Raw genomic sequence first — 19,069 nt, 5'->3', positions numbered from 1 at the left:
AGGACATACTTGTTAAGGCAGGGTTTAACTATGAAGATGTCAAGAGAACCAAGATATGCAGTATCAAAACAATATACCACAGGCTACGTGGAACCTTTGAAAAGGTGAGTTGGAAAAAAGTTGTGTATCAAAATGCAGGTTGTCCACGATGGACCTTCATGTTAACTTTGACAGCTCATGGCAAGTTATACACGAAGGATAGACTACAGAAATGGGGTATGCAAGTAGAGGATGAATGTGTACTGTGCAGAACAGGAAGAGAAAGTACTCAACACTTGTTTTTTGAGTGTGAATACTCAAGAGCACTATGGAGCAGTATGTTAATTTGGCCAGGAATGAATAGGAGAATACAGGGATGGGATCAAGAGCTGATATGGGCAACACACATAACCAAGCGAAGGAATCCAAAAACAGAACTGTTCAAGATGATTTTAGCTGCAACAGTGTATTATGTGAGGCAAGAACGAAATGCAAGAAATTTTTCAGCAAAAGCAAGGGGATGGGAAGCATTATGCAAGCAGATTGTGCAAGAAGTACACTGTAGAAACAACAAATACTTAGGAGCATATTTGAATAGCCTGAATTGGTACCCTTGTAATAGATAGAATATGCTTATGTTAAAGGAGGGAGGGGAACATAGAAGTGTAGGATGGAATATATGGGTTTTGTATTACTTGAAAATATTTTTCCCTGGTAAATAGAAAGTCTTAATTACCAAAAAAAAAATATTAGGAAATTAAATAATGCTAACAAAAGCACAAACCAAATTCAAATCAATACTAATGCTAACAAAAGACATTCAATTCAATACTACGAACCGGAATGTATTGAATATCTATTTTTTATTTTGCAATAATTTAGATAAAAATGCATAACCTATTTTTATTTTTTATTTAGCGTTTAGTCATGTAATTAATACTCCCTTATTAGTCTAGTTATTTTAGCATGACTTAGTACTTTTAGATTATGTTTTTATTATGGCTTTTTAATTAGCAATATTTATATTACATAATTTTATTGTCTTTATTGTTGAATATTTTAGGATAATGCCATGACAAATGTCATATTTTGCATTATTTTCTTGGAAAATACTTTATATAGTTGTATCTTACTAGGATTAAAGAAATATTTCGAGCACAAGTTATATGTTTTGTTCTACAAAAATTTTACCCGAAAAAATCCGAAAAACCCAAGAAAACCCGAGATTGAAAAACCCGAGTTTTATTGGTTTGGTTTGGTCTTTAGATTTAATAATCTGACACAATTGGTTTGGTTTGGTTTGGTGATTGTAAAATTCTAACCAACCCGACCTATGTACACCCCTACTATCTTCCCATGAGAATGGCTTCTTGAGTTTGTACTACAATATAAAATATTTAAAAATATCTAAAATCACTATTATGTCGGCCGCCGTGGGGTATGAGCTGATCATTATTGTGACTACAAAGAGCATCAACGAGTTAGTTTGGAGAATGGTAGTAGTCTATATAACTCTATATACAGGAGGTTGGAGGACTATTATAAATAAAGAAAAAGGGAGAAATTAGAGAATAAAACAACTTATTGAGTGATTCATTTTGGTCACAGTGATGGGAGATGGAAATGAGAACTTAAGAAAAGATGTTTACAGAATTTATTTTGATCACTATTGTTTTACACTAATATGTTAAAAGAATTGTTAAAAAAATCATATAATACAAAATATTGACAATGAAATTAAACCTAAAGTAATATCTGTGAGTTGTTCCTTTAATATAAACACTTCCATATTAATCTAAAGAGAAAGAATATTAAAAGACAGTAAAAGGAAGATTATCTTTGAGTGTCACTCTTAGCAAGAATTGTAAAGTGTTGTCCTTCGTCTCTACAATAAGGGACCTCTCAAGATAGCTAGGCCCGACCTTAGCGTGCTCCCTCACATCATTCATCAGACTCATCCTCCATGTTAGAAAGGATAAAATAAACGTAGTGGTATTTTTTTATTTTTAACTTACTGCTTGGCTGTTTGTTAAACAGCAACATTTCGGGAGGCCTCAGCCTCCACAAAAAGATTATAGTTTATTGCTACATTATAATTAATATTACAATCCCTTATTTTTCTTTTAGAAATAGTTCTTAGAATGTCTGCCTATATTGTTTCGTTGGCAAACACCGGAGGAACTATCAAAAAATTTGTTCTTCCTTCATTTACCTTGCTTACTTCCTTGGCCAGTTTGTCCGCCACCCTATTGGTTTCTTTGTAGCTATGTTTACCGGTGGATGCCCCAGTGCTCCTAGGAGTGACCTGCATTTACATACAATAGTCTCATAAATTAGATTACCTTTATTGATACTGTGTATTACCTCTGTTGAGTATGTGTTAACCTCCAAGGACGTGAAGTTGTTCGATACTGCCATTTTAGTCCCTGCATTAGAGCTATTAGTTCAGAGTGAAGAGTGTTGGTACAATTTATTTTCCCCATAAATCCCAACACCTAATCCCCATTGATGTTCGGATTACTCCTTCTGCTCCCTATAACACTACTAGAAATTCGGCAAAAACCGACCAACTTTAGTCGGTAAAAAAACCGGCCAAATAACGACCAAAGTTGGTCGGTTTTTCAAAATATTTTAATTTTTAATTTTTTTTTTTTTAACGAACCGACCAACTTTGGTCAGTTTTCTTTGGCGCAAAAAAGCAGGAAACTATTTTTGAGTCCCGCGAAATTTATTTTTCAAGAAACCGATCAACTTTGGTCGGTTTTTGCAATTAAAATAAATAAAAATTAATATTAAAAAAACCGACCAACTTTGGTCGGTAAATTCGGCCTGTCATTTTAAAAACCGACCAACTTTGGTCGGTAATTTTATTATTTAATAAAATCGACCAACTTTGGTCCGTTATTTTCGTGCGAAAATACAATTAAGGAGTATAAATAAAAAAAAAAGACAATCTTAAAACAAAATGCACCAATGGTCTAGTGGTAGAATAGTATCCTGCCACAGTACACACCCCGGTTCTATTCCCAGACGGTGAATCTTTTGATTACATAATTAAAATACCGACCAACTTTGGTCGGTTTTATTTTGCAATATTTTTTTTTGAATTTAATTTACCGACCAACGTTGGTCGGTAATTTCCGACCAACTTTGGTCGGTATATTAAAACGACCATCAAAATATCGTCCAAGCGTATTTGGTCGTATTTTGATCGGTAATTGACCATAACCGACCAAAGTTGGTCGGTTATTTTGGTCGGTATTTACCGGATTTCTAGTAGTGATATAAGGCCATTTTGAAGAGTTGTCCATCAGTGTTGAGTTTATCGTGGCCTCTCCTTCAAGGATGCCACTTGACATATAGGACATTGATAGTGATGTCGGTGCTTTCCCCAGCCACACGGATGAACTCAACAGCTTTAGCTATGGAATTTTTAGAGGAGACAGACTCTCTCTTTCCATTGGAGCAATTGTTGTTTCTGGTTAGCCAAATCTCCTATAGGCAGAAAAGGATAAACTCTCCCCATTTAAGGAGTGAGTTGAATTTTTGGTCGTGGATTGTATTATTGGTGCATCCCCAGTTGTTCTATTTATTCAGTATGGTGTTGAGTCTAAGGTTATTTAAGCTTATGTAGGATAGGTTATCCCAAAATAGCTTGGCATTCTCACAGCTGACTATGACATGCTCAATCGATTCATCCTCTTTGTTACAGAAGAAACACTTGGGATTCAGATTGATCCCCCTGTTTTGCAGGTGCTTTGTAGTGGGCAGTCTGTCATAAGTCAGCAGCCACAGGAAGTATTTAATAATTTAAAATAATTTTGATTTATAATAAATGGGATGTATATCTTTGCTATAAGAGGTAAAATTTTCTAAAAATACCAATTTATGCGAACTGTTATGAAGTATCTATATTCCTTGATCCCTTTTTCTCTGAGTTCTGATTTATTCCCTTCTTCTATGGTGTATTTCTATCTTCTCATTCCTCTCTATTATCGTTCAGCTATCCTTTTATTGTTTCATTACAATTGTCAATTGTTTATCATTTCATGCAATGAAATAATATAAACAGTTAGTTTGGTTGCCATTTGGTTTGTTTCAAAGTGCATCTATATTCTAATGGATACCGTAGAGTTTAAATATAAAATAGTTACCTTAGTAGATGAAACTCGTAAACGTGATAAACGTTCGTGTTGGCATTTTATACCTGCATGGGACAAGTTGGTCTAATATTATCTCTCTAGATACCATAAAGAAAATAACGCAGTGAAAAAGTTTTTTTTTAACCTCAAAAAATATACTGCTTTCGGTTCAAATACAGTATCCACTTAGCTTTTTATTCTAGGTTCAAAAAGAGTATTCACTTGCCAAATCAAGAAAGAATCAACCTTATTTTGTAAATTTGCCCTTGTTAAGTGTCAAGTGAACTTCTTGCTGAGATAATAGATGGCTTGATCCTTCCTGCCAGTGATGTCATGTTGATCTAATACACAGCCAAATGAATTGTCCAAGACTATCAAATAAAGAATTAAAGGCCTCTCGGGTTCCGGCGGTCGCATAATGCACCGCAGAACCGCCCTTTACAAAATTCCAAGAAAATTATGCGACGACTATGCGGTCCGCATATAGGTTATGCGATCGCATAGTTGACCTCAAATTTGACCGACACACTGAATCACTTTGCGGCGACTATGCAGTTCGCATACCTGATATGCGACCGCATTCTCGACCGCATAGTCGCACTTTTCTGTAAAACTTTAATTCTTTCAAAAATCTCAACTTCACGGGGATTGCGTGATTCTTCTTCTATTTCGAAGACCCGTGTGGATGTAAATATTGAAGGAATCTCTATGGCCAGCGAAAAATTATGGACCAAATCCCATTACATATTTAATTAGGGATAATTTAGTCAATTATTTTTATCTAGGAAGTAGTATTTTTTTAAGGAGTGTGAAAATAGCTAAGTAAATACTCTTTTTGAATCGGAGGGAGTACTTGGCAATTGATATTACGTAAACTAAAGCGCCCGGCTTGTAAAATTTAGAAATTTCCACATTAATGAAGTAAAGGTATACTTCCTCCGGCCCAATGTATGTGATGATTTTTTTGTGGATTTTAAGAAAGAAAGAAGTATTTTTGAAACTTATGATCTAATGAACCATAAATATTTGTATGATTTTTTTATTACGGGTGAAAAAAAATTTATGTTTCAATTATTTTATAATATAAATAATATCACTCTTTCTAAAATGACTAAAAAGAAAATTGCATCACATAAATTAAAACACAAAGAACTTTGTCATTCATAAATCACATTTTGACTTATTTGGCAGCCTCATCTTAAGTTTGCTGGCCTATTGACGTAAAAGGAGAAAGGTTGAAATACATAAATAGATATAGGACCACAAAAACACGGAGTAGACTATCCACTCTTATTTCTCAAAAGAAATGACAGACCAAATAATCACGATTTACATGGTGGCAATGGAGAGTCACACAAGCATTTGTTGTGGAGATAAACATAAATATCAAAACTCTTTATTTCCCCACCTTGTGGAATCTTCCCACAAAGCCTGTTATAACTCACGTTGAAGAGCTGCCATGGTTGTTTCGTTATAGCTGCTGGAAGATTCCCATAAATTTTATTATGGTTCAAGTCCAACCTCCATAATCTTTTCCCAAACTTTACCTTCGAGAAGTCGAATGCAAACTTATTATGATCTAAAAGCATTTCAAAAGTTGTCTTATCTTTGCCAAACAAGAAAGAAATATCCCCTTCAAGCATGTTTCTAGACAAGTCAATTGTCTGAAAACTCCAACCACCAAAAGATTTAGGCACAGACCCGGTTAATTGGTTGTGGCCAAGGTAAAGATACGTGAGTTTTCCAGCAAAGTTGCCGAAGGATTCTGGGATTGGTCCAGTAAGTTTGTTCCTGTCTAAACGTAGGAACTCGAGATTTGACAGTTGAGAAAGTGAAGGAGGGATAGTACCAGCGAGCTTATTGTATGACAAGTTGATGTATGTTATTTTTTTCAACTTACTAAGAAATCCAGGGACAGGTCCTGAAATGTTTGTTTGACTAATTCTTAAGAATGTGAGGTTTGAGAGTTTGGCAATTGCGGGCGGAATTGGACCTGAGAGATTGCGCACATTATTGATGTCCAAACTTTGGAGGTACGGCAAGTCTCCGAACGCGGGCGAGAGGTAGCCGACGTCTTCAATTTTAAAGAGGTTTAGGGAAGTAACACGATTGTTTTTGTCATCACATGAGAGAGTGACTTCAGCCCAATCAGTACAACAATCGGTTTTTGGATCCCATGTGATCAAGTCATAGGGATTGCCTAGACCTTTCTTGATTTCTAGGAGGGCTTTTTTGTCATTTGGATGGCACCTTTCAGAGAGAGACGTGGAGAATTGAGAGAGGAAGAAGAGAGAAAAATAAAGAAGGGAAACTACAGAGGTTTTCATTTTATATACGAAGCATGAAATCATATGTGAAATTGTGAGGGTCTGGTGATAGTATTTATAGGAATATCTAATATTCTTGATTTGTAGTGTTGTAGTTTTGGCTATCCCTCTCAATAACGAATTATTGTCCTCTATTGCAGTAATAAAATGATAGTGGGATAATTTCATAGATCTACCTTCACCTTTTGCTTTATCATTATTGATTTTCGCTGTGATTTATGATAGTATGCTTACCGTCCTTATTTGGATTTTCTTGTAATCATTCTTTTAAACTACTGCTTGTAAATGCAAGTAAAATACGATTTGATAGTTTTGTCCATCCTTAATATTACTATTAATTTATTCCAATTTGCATTAAAACGTGCACATTTCGGGAATATAAAAGATTTCAATCGTATTATTTTAATAGAAGTTTCCACGAACCAGATGGCAACTTCCTGCAAATCCAAAGGCATCTTAGTCAAATAAAAACTCTTTACTGATGTTTTATATTTCAATACTACGCAAGCGGGGCTAAATTGTGTGGTATCCAATTTTTACGTGCATTGGATTATAGAAGAACCTGGTTCTTTTATGTATTCCTTAATCTACTGTTGCGGAATAAATAATGCAGAAAGTAAAGAACACAAGTATTTTTACATTAAAACCCCCGACTCAAAAGGTGAAAAAACCACGACCTATTACCCAGTAAGATTACCAAAACTTCACTACATCTCTGAGTCAAACAACAATGTTTACAAACCTCTTGCGAATCTAAGGATTAAACTCTAACCCTTGTAGCAACAAGCCACAGGCTGTTGCGACTGCTTCAAGTTAACTTTAACTTGAATAATACAACTCAAGTACCTAGTACAAATACTTCTAAGAAAAGCTGAAAGGTACAACTCAAAAGACACCTACTACAATTGAACTACAATAAAAGACAGACACATGGAATTGGTTATTCTATCTAGTTCATATAGCTTCAGGTTCGCACTCTTGAAACAGAAGAATTGCTTGCAAAATGCGTTGCTATTTTGCTCTCAATTCTTGCTTAGCTTTAGCGTTTGTTCGTCACCTGTAAAAGATAAAACGTTTGATATTTGTAGAGTTAGTAGATTAAGGATTAACTACAGTTCTAATGCTTTACTCTTCCTTGGTGGAAGGCGAGTTGTAGCTATCTTCAACTTCTAACTCATTCCTTATCTTGGATAGAGTTCTCTTCAAGTAAGAAGTCCTTCTCCTTATCAAATTTGCAATCTTTCCGTATATGGAATATGAGAAATAACCACTTATACTTATCCCTTACACGTGCATTCCTTTTGCTTGAATCTGATCGTGATCTGTGTACACTGTTCATGGACCTAGTGCATGCATGTGTTCCTTTGTCAATCATCAAAACCAAAGCACATGAAAATAAATAGTTTAAAAGAATGATAACAAGAAAATTTATACTAAGGAAGGTAGCGTAATATCATTGTTTACCTCGAAAATACGAGTAACAATTAAATTTGATTTGTGGTTTTAAAGATATGTGATTAAATTCAATACCAATTAATATCCAAGAAATATAAAGTAGAAATGAAAGAAATGAGTAATCAAACCAATGTAAATCAGCAGTGGTGACCTCGAGCTTAGTGACCTCGAGATGGGTTCAGAACAATAAGAACAATTAAGCTAGAAAAAGTAAAGTGTAGTTTAGCTAAAGAACAATTCTGGTGAACAGTAGGCGAAAAGTAGAGAGTATATTCTTTTCCCAATGATTAGATGATGTTACAAAATGATTGGGGTCCCCTTAATATAATTGGGGAACCCTAAATAAGGTATATTTATATTTACAGTAAGGAATATTCTTGATACAGCTGTCTAACCGCCTAGTACGAAATCGTACAATCCTAGTCCTGGATTTGCGCCACGATCTTTGGGACGTGGCAGGAATCTAGCTCATTCTATAGCAAATCCATAACGGTACAATTTCGGGATCGAGCATACTTAACTTCGGTATTCCTCGCACTCCTATCTTCGGGCTTTGCATTCCGTTCTCGAGCTCGGGTCTAGTCTGTTGACCTCGAACTCGAGCTTACTTGAACTCGGGCCTAAGGCGATCCCTCGATCCTGGGAAATCGGGCGTGCCTTATTTCGACCATATACTGATAGTCCCCGCAATTCTTAGAGTAGGTCGATAAGAAATGATTTGATCTTCACTGCTCTGATGCCTCGATCCCAATGCCAATCTCGTGATATCAGCGGCTGAAGTGACTGAAAGGTCGCTTTCGTGCAGTTTCCAAAGTCATTAATTGGAGGCGGCTGACGGTCGGCTATTTGGCTTCCCCTATACGCTTGAGTAACCTCTATAAATAGGCCAACTTCACCATCTCACAAACTTTACTTCTCTAACCGTTTTCAAAATTTCATTAGCTCCTTCAGCTTCTCTAAATTCATCCTTCTCTTTAGTTTGCCTTTACTTCATCATCAACCCTTTTTCTTTGAATTTCTACACGATAATGGCAAAAACATCTAAATTCGTTCCTCAAAAAGATAAAGCCTCTTCATCATCGCGACCAGCCAAAAGTAAAATGGTAGTGCGGCCTCGTATCGAGGAGTGTATTCCCCCACCGTGTGAAACAACCTCCGATTTCAAAATTGAGAAACCTGTATCGACACCAGGACGATGTGAGCCCATGTCTCGATACATTTGTTTGATAACCAAAGATGATATCTAGCAGGTGAAAAAGGACTGCAACTGGGAGAACAAAGATGTAGTGATCCTTTCCCCTGAAGAGGACATTACTACATAAAAAGCAGGGTACTTAAGCGTGTACACCTACCCGTTCATGCTGGGCCCTGCCGATCCAGCTCTGGGTCCCATTGATCCAGTTATTCTTGATTTTTGCCAACAATACCAAGTGACGCTTGGCCAAATATATCCTTCATTCTGGCGCATCGTCAAACTGATCAAATTCTTCTCAAAATAGGTCGAGGGAATGCCTTTTACCCTCGATCACCTGATCAGGCTTTACAGTCCTCGTCTCTATCGAGGCCGCCTAACAAAGCTGCAGCGCCGATCCATAAAATCTCTTTTCTCCAGCATCGATGATGACAAAGTTCGAGGGTGGATGAGCCAGTTTGTTCGAGTCAGGACTTCCGATCTGATACCTGCTGAGAGGATGCCATTCCCCGAAGAATGGAATATGAAACATAATTACACATTCGTCGATAATGATTTTATGCCCTGTTTCTCCTTTTCTTTCTCGACTTCATCTTTTTTCTCGGTCTAACCCCTTTCTGATGGTATAGCTGTTGCTTGGTTTCCTAGTGTGGTCCCAGACCTCGAAGTTTCGGTCCAAAAACTGGCCTCTACTCTTCATACGCGGAGCGCTGCTGGCGCGACTTGGCCAAAGGTCGATGGGAGGCTAAAAACCACGGTGAGTTCTCTTGTTTGTTTACTTGTTTTTCTCAGCGAAATACTTTGTTTTTATGCAGGCCTTGGAGATGCCGTTGCTATGCGGCCACCCTCTACCGGTGAAGAAGAGATTCCAAAGCCTTCCAAAGAAAAGAAAAGAACAGAAAAAGGGGGTCACCTGCAAATCCCCTGAAGCCCAAGAAAAGCGCGGCTCGAAAGCCTAAGGCCGACACTGTGGCCTTATCTCCAGAAACGGCCCAACGCCTTCGAGACCAGGAAGAAGAAAAGGATGACAACTTCATGTTGGTGGTTCGTAAAAGAGGAAGCACCGGTGCTTCGAAGTCTGCCAAACCGGTGGTGGCAGATGCAGTTCATTCTACAAACAAAGAAATCTCCGAGGGGAGTTCAAGCAAAGTCCCCGAGCCATCGGGCAACAAAAGAGCACCTCGTCTTGGAGGTCATTTGGAGGGTGAGACCGAGGGGCCCGGTCCCGAGGTCCTTCAAAGAGAAGAGAATGCCCCGAGTGGACCACTTGGGGTAATCAACTTGGATGAGTCACCACATGGTCCTGAGTTCTTAGAGAGGCATTTCCGAGATGCTCGGAACATGAGAACTCCTGACGTGGGGATGAGCCACGAAAGGCATGATATCTTTCGAGAGTGCCTTGCAGGGATAGCAGATGGTCCAAATCCAGATGCTTCTTTTATCTTTGACGAGGCCCGTCAGCATTTCAAACAAGTAAGTAAATGTCCTTTAAAATTATTCCTGCGCTTTATCCTTGTTGTTCTGAGTCTAACTTTTTGCCTTTTTGTGAAGGTTGTGGGGCTCCATAAAGAAGCATTCTCCAAGTCTCGAGCTGAGCTTGCTCGATGTGAGGCCAAGCTTAAGAAAATATCGGAAGAGAATGACGGTCTTAAAACCCTCTATGTAGAGAAAGAGGAGGATATCAGTGACCTTCGAGCTGAACTGGAGGAGGCTCATCATGAACGGACCGAGCTTGTCGAAAAGGTAACGTACCCTTTGGATATTTGTTATGGATTTTACCAATTGGTCGGCTAACGCTTCAACTTTGCAGGTTTAGCAAAAGGGCGAGCTGGTGGAGCAGCTCCAAGAGGAGCTCAAGATGAACGAGGCTGAGACCCTAGGGTGGAGGTAAGGCATGGACCATCTCGTTTCAGTGAAGGATACTCTTAGTGAGCAACTAGCTTCAATCAAACGCCATCTTCAAAGTGTGAAGGAGGAGATCCTGGCTCGAAGCCGCAAAATCGGGTGGCTTGAAGCTAAATCTGCTGCTTAGCTTGCCAAGGCCAAATCTGATGCAGGCATTTATATCTTCGTACCGAGCCGACGCTGAAGCAGCTAAATCCCGGGCAAAGGAGATCTTCGATGCGGCTGAAGTTAAGCTGTCACGTGCACTTGATCATGACAAGCGACAGTCCCGAAGAGAAACCCTCGAGGAGGTGCATGCTCGTGGCTTTGATCTCTCAGCCGATATTGAAAAAACAAAGACTTTGGAAGAAGAGGCTGCCGCTTTGCTTTCTGATGATGAGGATTCAGCCAGTGGCTCCGAGAGCAGAGGAGATGAAGATGAAGTCCCCGAGGGGGAGGTTCCTGAGGACGAAGATCTCGGAGGTGCAGCGGCCGAAGATGTAGCTGCTGAAGCTGTAGCCCCGGAGCATATTTAAGTTTCTTCATTTTGTATTTTTGTGCAAGTACCCCTTGTGTAAATATCTTTTGTAATCATCTCTTGGAAATACAAAAGGACCTCTTTATTTCAATTTTGACTTATGTTGAATTTCATTTTGTCTTATTTGTGGGAATTTCGATTGCACAACTCCAATGATCAGTTCGAATACTGGTTTGGACCCAGAGCATAATAAATCCTTAGGCTTTTATCGATCAATATAATACCCCTTAAGGTTTTTGTTAATCCTCGAGCCAAGTTTAAATTGATTTGATGCGAGCTCGGGATGTCAGGACTCTTGAGTCCGAGTTGAGTGAGAGCAAGGTCTCGAATTCTATATATATTTTGGTCCTTAGGCTCTTATAGGTCAGCCCTTAGGCTCTTTAAGTTGGCCCTTAGGCTCTTATATATCGGCCCTTAGGCTCTTTAAGTTGGACCGATTCAACCTCTAAAGTGGCTATAATTTTTCCCTTTTTTTCGGCTAAAAGACTTAGTGAAAATTTTGGTATGCCTTGGCATGTGTTTTTTGTACCCATTGGGTTTTTCGAAGTTTCGACGGATCGGGATCTTATTAGTTGTGTAAACATAATCGAATACCTCTTGAGGTTTTCTCGAAGGCTGATGTGTATCGAAGCCTCTAAATTATTCGAGGGTTGATTTTATCGAAGTCCTTTATATTTTGTTTTTGTCGAGGGTATCCTGATTTAACCGGTTTTTTCGAAGTGTTTGAAGGCCTTTAATTTTATGACGGAAGTCGGACGTCTCTGAGCCGCATTATATTGGCCGTAGCCATTTTACATGACCGTAGTCTTTAATATGGTCGTAGCCTTCGGGTATGTCTCTTGGACTTGTCTCTCGATAACTTTTCAAACTTGTTAGAAAATTTAGTCCTCGAGTATATTGGCCTTGGCCTTTGTATCAAGGGGATGCCTCTTTGAGTTCTTACGAGTCCGAGTTTTCGATGGCTCAAATGTGCTGACTGTCGATGACAGTCCCCGAGTATCTCGGGATTGTATTTGTGCTTTGTCTCTTGAGCCGTTTCCCGTAGGATTATAAGTGTAGAACTCGTATAATAGTAGACTTCTTTGAGACACAAAGTGTTTTTGATATAAAAAGAATGCTTCTTCAAATAATTGATACATGCATGCATGTTTTGCCGTTGGGGCTCGACTATTATATATGGACACGGTTCATCTGGCCGTTTGGCCTATTACAAAGTTTTCCTATCGAGGCCCTCTTAGGCGTGAAGTATTTTTCTCGAAAATATGGTCTCCGAGGGTGATGACCCCCAATATTCGAGGTTGATTGAAAAGAAGCCTTGGATACTGTTGAGTTCTTCTTAGGTAGCATATAATTGTAGCATCGTTAAAAACATTGCCGGTAAAACCCATTTGGGGCAATATTCGATCTAACGAAAAAAGAGTGCAAAACATGCTTTAAAACATAAGGCCTTCGTGTAAAAAGCTGCCTTCGATAGCTCCGATCGAACATCTGCAATAAGTTAGTTTCAAATCCAAATGGACAAGAAAGATACATTCATACCTTAGCAATAATATCGTTGGAGTAACGATACATTCCAATTGTTAGGCAGTTGTTCACCTTCCATTGTTCTAAACTTGTATGATCCTTTGAGGACAACTCCGAGGAATCGGTACGGTTCTTCCCAATTTGGGCCCAGTTTCCCTTCATTCGAGTCTCGAGTATTGAGGGTGACTTTCCGTAGAACTAAGTCCCCGATTCCAAAGTGTCGAAGGTTGGTCCTTCTATTGTAGCATCTTTCGATCCTCTGCTACTGCACGGCCATCCGAATGAGCGCTGCTTCTCGATATTCATCTAATAGCTCGAGGATGGTGTTCATAACCTTGTGATTCGACTCCTCCGGTGCATGTCAAAACCTGGCGCTGGGTTCTTCGACCTCGATATGGATAAGGGCCTTGGAGCCATATACTAAAGAAAATGGGGTAGCCCCCGTTCTAGACTCTGATGTTGTTCGATATGCCCAAAGGACCTCGGGTAAAACTTCTCTCCATTTCCCCTTTGCATCGTCCAACCTTTTCTTCAGGTTTTGAATGATAGTTTTGTTTGTTGACTCGGCCTGTCCTTTTCTAGTCGGATGGTATGGTGTTGATAAGATCCTCTTTATTTTATGTGCTTTGAGGAACTCCGTTACCTTGCTGCCGATGAATTGTTTCCCATTGTCACATACAATCTCGACAGGTATCCCGAACCGGCATATGATGTGGTCCCAAATGAATTCAATAACCTCTTTTTCTCTAACCTTCTCAAAGGCCTGTGCTTCTACGCATTTAGAAAAAAAATCAGTCATAAAAGGCCACGGGGATAGGAACGAGTGTAGTTGTTCTCCGGGCTGATGGATCATTGGTGCAAACCGTTGATATTTGTCACATTTTCTGACAAATTCCTTAGTATCTTTTTCCATGTTGTCCTAGTAATACCCTGCTCTAATAACCTTGTGAACCAAAGACTCGGCGCCGGAGTGATTCCCATAAGTACCTTCGTGGATTTCTCGTAGAACATAATCAGTGTCCCCTGGCCCTAAACATACCGCCAATGGTCCATCAAACGTTCTCCTGTACAATGTTCCATCTTCATCTAACGCGAACTTGTCAGCCTTGATTCGTTGGGCCTTCTATTCTTTGTGGTCCGATGGGAGTTTTCCATTCTTCAAATAGTCGATATACTTATTCCTCTAGTCCCAAGTCAAACTTCTTGAGTTTATCTCGGCATGACCATCTTCAACCACAGACCTCGATAATTGGACGACAGTCCCCGGGACGATGTTATCTTCTTCGATCGAGGATCCCAGATTAGCAAGTGCACCGGCCTCGCTATTTTTCTCTCGAGGCACATGATCGAGAGTCCACTCCTTAAAGCGGTGCAATGTTACGTGTAGTTTATCCAAGTACCATTGCATTCTATCCACTCGAACTTCAAAACTTTTGTTTACTTAGTTCACCACCAATAGTGAATGGCACTTGGCTTCAATGACTTCTGCTCCCAAGCCTTTAGCTAGTTCGAGACCTGCAATCATCGCCTCATACTTGGCCTCATTATTAGTCAACCTAGAAGTTTTGGTAGGTTGTCTAATGGTACCATACGTAGGCGGCTTTAAGACAATACCGAGCCCGGACCCCTTCACATTCGAGGCACCGTCTGTGAAAAGGGTCCATACCCTCAATGATGTACCCGAACTTAGCAGGAGTTCTTTCTCCACTTCGGGTACAAGGGTCGGTGTAAAATCGTCCACGAAGTCAGCTAGGGTTTGCGACTTGATGGCCGTTTGGGGTTGATACTCGATATCGTACCCGCTGAGCTCGACGGCTCATTTGGCCAACCAGCCCGATAGCTCGGGCTTATGCAAAATATTTCGTAGGGGGTAAGTTGTTAATACACATATGGGATGATATTGAAAATATGGTTTTAGCTTCCTAGATGCGCTTATCAATGCAAGTGCTAACTTCTCTAAGTGAGGGTATCTAGTTTTAGCATCTCCTAAAGCTCGGCTCACATAATAAATAGGGAATTGTGTACCTTGCTCTTCTCGAACTAGTACACCACTTACCGCTATCTCGGACACTGTCAAGTATAAAGTTTTTCATCTACCTTCCGAGTGTGAAGCAAAAGCGGGCTCGATAGATATTGCTTCAATTCTTCTAAGGCTTGCTGACATTCCGGGGTCCACGCGAAATCTTTGTTCTTCTTAAGTAAGGAAAAGAACCAGTGAATTCGATCTGATGACCTCGAAATGGACCGACCTAGGGCAGCAATTCGACCCGTTAGCCTTTGCACAACCTTGACACTATCCACGACCGTGATGTCCTCGATGGCCTTGATCTTATCGGGGTTAATTTCAATACCCTGATTTGACACCATGAAGCCGAGGAACTTACCCCAGCCAACCCCGAAGGCACATTTCTCCGGGTTAAGCTTCATGTTGTACTTTATCAAAATTTTGAACGTTTCCTGCAAATGATTTGATGGGTTTACAATGCTTTAGCTTTGTGTTTTGATGATCTAACAAACTTACTGTCAAAGAATCAGATAAGGAACCTGACTCATTATCAACGTACTCCAGCTAATGAGAACTGCTACGACTTCAGAAGATAGAGAATCAATGCAGGGACCTGATACCCTTGGGTTTCGCTGACAGCAGTACGAAGTTAACTGTCTACAGCTGGAAAGTGACTGCCTGCACTGTACAGAGAAATAGTGCAGCGCAGGTTCTGCAGTCACTTCTCGTTTGACCTACCAAGTGATGTGATCCATGTTGTATTAACAATGAGTATTACAATAAAACATTACTTGAACACTTGAGACAACGTGAGCATTCAAGCACTTCAACCGCTCACAGATCAAGCATTCAATTCTCAAGTGCGTCAAGATAAAGTTTAACACTACCACGGACCAGTTCCTAAATCTCGTATCTTGCTGTCCTTAGTTGAGCTGTAACTTTGTAATTTTTCTTCATTGTAATTCCTAATTTGCTTATCTAGAAGCGCTGCTTAGGAACCCCATTGTTAAACCATAAACCCTTAGTATTTGTGTCGTGACTAGAGTTAGTCATGTGTTGAAGACTTTGTAATAAGTGCATTGCAAAGTGCCTTGTAATAGGTGCATTACAAGTTAGTGAGGGATTAAGAGATAATTCCTAGATTGCATAGGTTGTAATCTAAAAGTTGCTAATAGTGATGTTGAAATCCTACCAGTGTATGTCGTGGTTTTTTATCCCCTTGAGCAGGGATTTTTCCACGTAAAAACTCCCTGTCTTATTTACATGCTGTTCTATTAGCTTCTCAGTGGAAACTCATAGAAAACTTGGTCTCTATATAGTTTGGTGGTCTCATATACTCTATCAATTGGTATCATAGCGGGTTCTTTCTATTAGGCTAACACCTAGGAAGGATCCTTATGGCTGCTCTACCAAATTTGTAGAAGGCCAGTCTACGTATAGACCACCCAGGTTCAATGGACAATACTATGGGTGGTGGAAGACAAGAATGCATGACTTTATCATGGCAAAAGATTCTGAGTTGTGGGATGTTATATGTGATGGTCCTTATGTCCCAATGAAGAAGGTCGAAGATCCTCTAGAGACGACGCCAAAGACTACAAAGGAATACAACGATGCAGCCAGGAAAGCTGTGGAGAAAAATTTTCGTGCCAAGAAAATTTTGGTGTGTGGTATAGGATTTGATGAATATAACAGGATCTCAGCTTGTCAATCCACCAAGGAAATATGGGAAGCTTTAAAAACATCACATGAAGGAACCACTCAAGTAAAACAATCTATGATTGATATACTCACCACTGAGTATGAGCTCTTCAAGATGAAAGACGATGAATTTATTCAAGACATGCACACAAGATTCACCTCCATCATAAATGAGCTACACTCGCTCGGTGAAATCATTCCTAGGAACAAGCTTGTGAGAAAAATTCTTAGTATTCTGCCTAGTTCGTGGGAGAGTAAAGTGAATACCATTACTGAGGCAAAGGATCTGCAGTCCCTAACTATAGATGAGCTAGTTGGAAATCTTAAAACTTACAAAATGAAGAAGAAGAAGAAGAAGAAGTACAATGAAAGAAGAGAACCAAAGAAGGAAAAGCTGAAGGCAATGACTCAAGTGAGGAGGACAGTGACATGGCTTACTTAACCAAAAGGTTTCAGAAGATGGTCAGAAGAAATGGAGAAATACCAAAAAGGGGCACCACTAGCAGACCAAAGAATTATGACCTCTGTCATAAGTGTTGAAAGCCAGGGCATTTCAAAGATTGTCCTCTCCTAAAGCAAGAACACTTCAAGTACAACCCTAATAAAGCAACTAAAAGGAACCCGGTTCCTGACAAATGCTTCGAAAGGAAGAATGCCGCTGACAACGTTGTGAAGCAAGCTCTTGCAGCATGGGGAGATTCCTCAAGTGAGCCTGAAGGAGAAACTGATGCAGGTGATAGTTCCATGATGGCAGTTGAAAGTGAAGGAAATGAATATGATTCAATATTTGCTTGAATGGCTCAATCGGACGATCATGAAGATGATGACAATGATGATGTAAACTTCAGGGATGTACAGAGAAATCTAAAATCCTACTCTCTTAAGAAACTCATGTCATTAGCCAACGTATTAATTGATGACTATCATAGTCTTGTAGAGGATAAAGATGCCTTCACCTTAGAACTAGGAGAAACTGAACAAACTAGAGTTGATCTGATAGTGTGTGTGGTTGATTTGAAGGAAACTATAGATCATCTAGAAAATGAAAAGAAAGTTCTAACTGAGAAAATCACTAGTGTAGAACACGAAAGAGATGATCTGGTGGTGGTAGTAGTTGACTTGAAAGAAACCATTGAGAACCTAAGTAAAGAAAAACATGCCCTAGGAGAGAGTGACTGCTGTTGAGCAGGAGAGAGATGACCTCTTAATAGTGATTGTAGACTTGAGGGAAACTATAGAGGAACTTGGAGCCGTGTGTAGGCCTGGAAATTCTGATAAAGGGAACGAAGTAGCTAGTGAGGCACACTTTAAGCTTGAAAATGAATTAAATGTTGTTAGAACTAGTTTGTGTGCTGAACTTGAGAAAAATAGGCAGCTCGAGGCAGAACTGGAAAGAGTAAAAAATGATCTTGAGAAGTCCCTCAAGTGGACCTGGTCCTCAGAGGCTATTACTGCCATGTTTGTTAATAATAGTGGTAACAGACAGGGAATAGGGTTTCAAAGGGAGAAAATTCCTTACAACCCCCATAGCAAGTATGTTACTGTATCGGATAATTCACTGTGTACCCACTGTGGGAACAATGGGCATTTCAAAGAAAATTGCCAAGCCAGGGTCCAGTCTCTTCAGAAAAACAAAGTGTTTGCTGAAAAAGTAACTACTGAAAAGGGACCAGGTGCCACCCATAAAAATTGCATGTTACCTGCATGGACTAAAAGAGCTCTTATTCATCCTCTTGCCTACTACAAGGGACCCAAACTTGCTTGGGTTCCTAAAACTAACTCTTGATTTTCTTGTGCAGGGAACATTGAAAGGACATGACTGGGAACATCATGAACTTTCGTTCACTAAAAGCCCTGCAAGAAGGGAGTGTATCCTTTGGCAATGGAAAAAAGGGGTACATTCTTGTAGTTGGAAAAATTGGGAAATCACTCACTCACTCAATTGAAGATATGTACTCCGTCAATGGCCTCAAGTACAGTCTCTAGAGTGTTTCTCAAATATGTGATAAAGGAAATAAGGTAGAGTTCTTGTCAAAAATATGCACAGTTGCTAATCTAGTAACGGGTGAAGTGGTACATGAGGCCAAGAGGTACAAGAACATCTACGTTGCTGATTTGAATCCCTACAAAGTGGTCATCTGAGTTGCTTGAAAGCAGTTGATCATGATGCTGAACAGTGGCATAGAAGACTGGGGCATACAAGCTTTTCTCTACTGCATAAGCTAGTTTAGAAGGACTTGGTTCATGGTCTGCCCAAATCAAAGTTCATGGAGCACAAATTTTGTGATGCCTTCACAAGAGGAAAGCATGTGAAAAGCCAAA

General features: G+C 39.6%; 1 protein-coding gene across 1 annotated transcript; it reads right to left on the bottom strand.

Moving 5' to 3' along the window:
• On the bottom strand, positions 5,255–6,610 carry LOC109233091 (polygalacturonase inhibitor 2-like). The gene has a single exon (XM_019398849.1). The coding sequence runs from the start codon at positions 6,470–6,472 to the stop codon at positions 5,444–5,446; it is 1,029 nt and encodes a 342-aa protein (XP_019254394.1). The 5' UTR covers positions 6,473–6,610; the 3' UTR covers positions 5,255–5,443.

Source organism: Nicotiana attenuata, chromosome 10 (genome assembly GCF_001879085.1).
Source record: "Nicotiana attenuata strain UT chromosome 10, NIATTr2, whole genome shotgun sequence".
NCBI lineage: Eukaryota > Viridiplantae > Streptophyta > Magnoliopsida > Solanales > Solanaceae > Nicotiana > Nicotiana attenuata.
Note: the sequence above shows the minus strand (reverse complement) of the source record. Positions and strands in the feature narration are given on the sequence as shown.

Bases quoted from the DNA above. Each gene is read 5' to 3' on its own strand.
- LOC109233091 (XM_019398849.1), bottom strand. From the start codon at position 6,472: ATGATTTCATGCTTCGTATATAAAATGAAAACCTCTGTAGTTTCCCTT.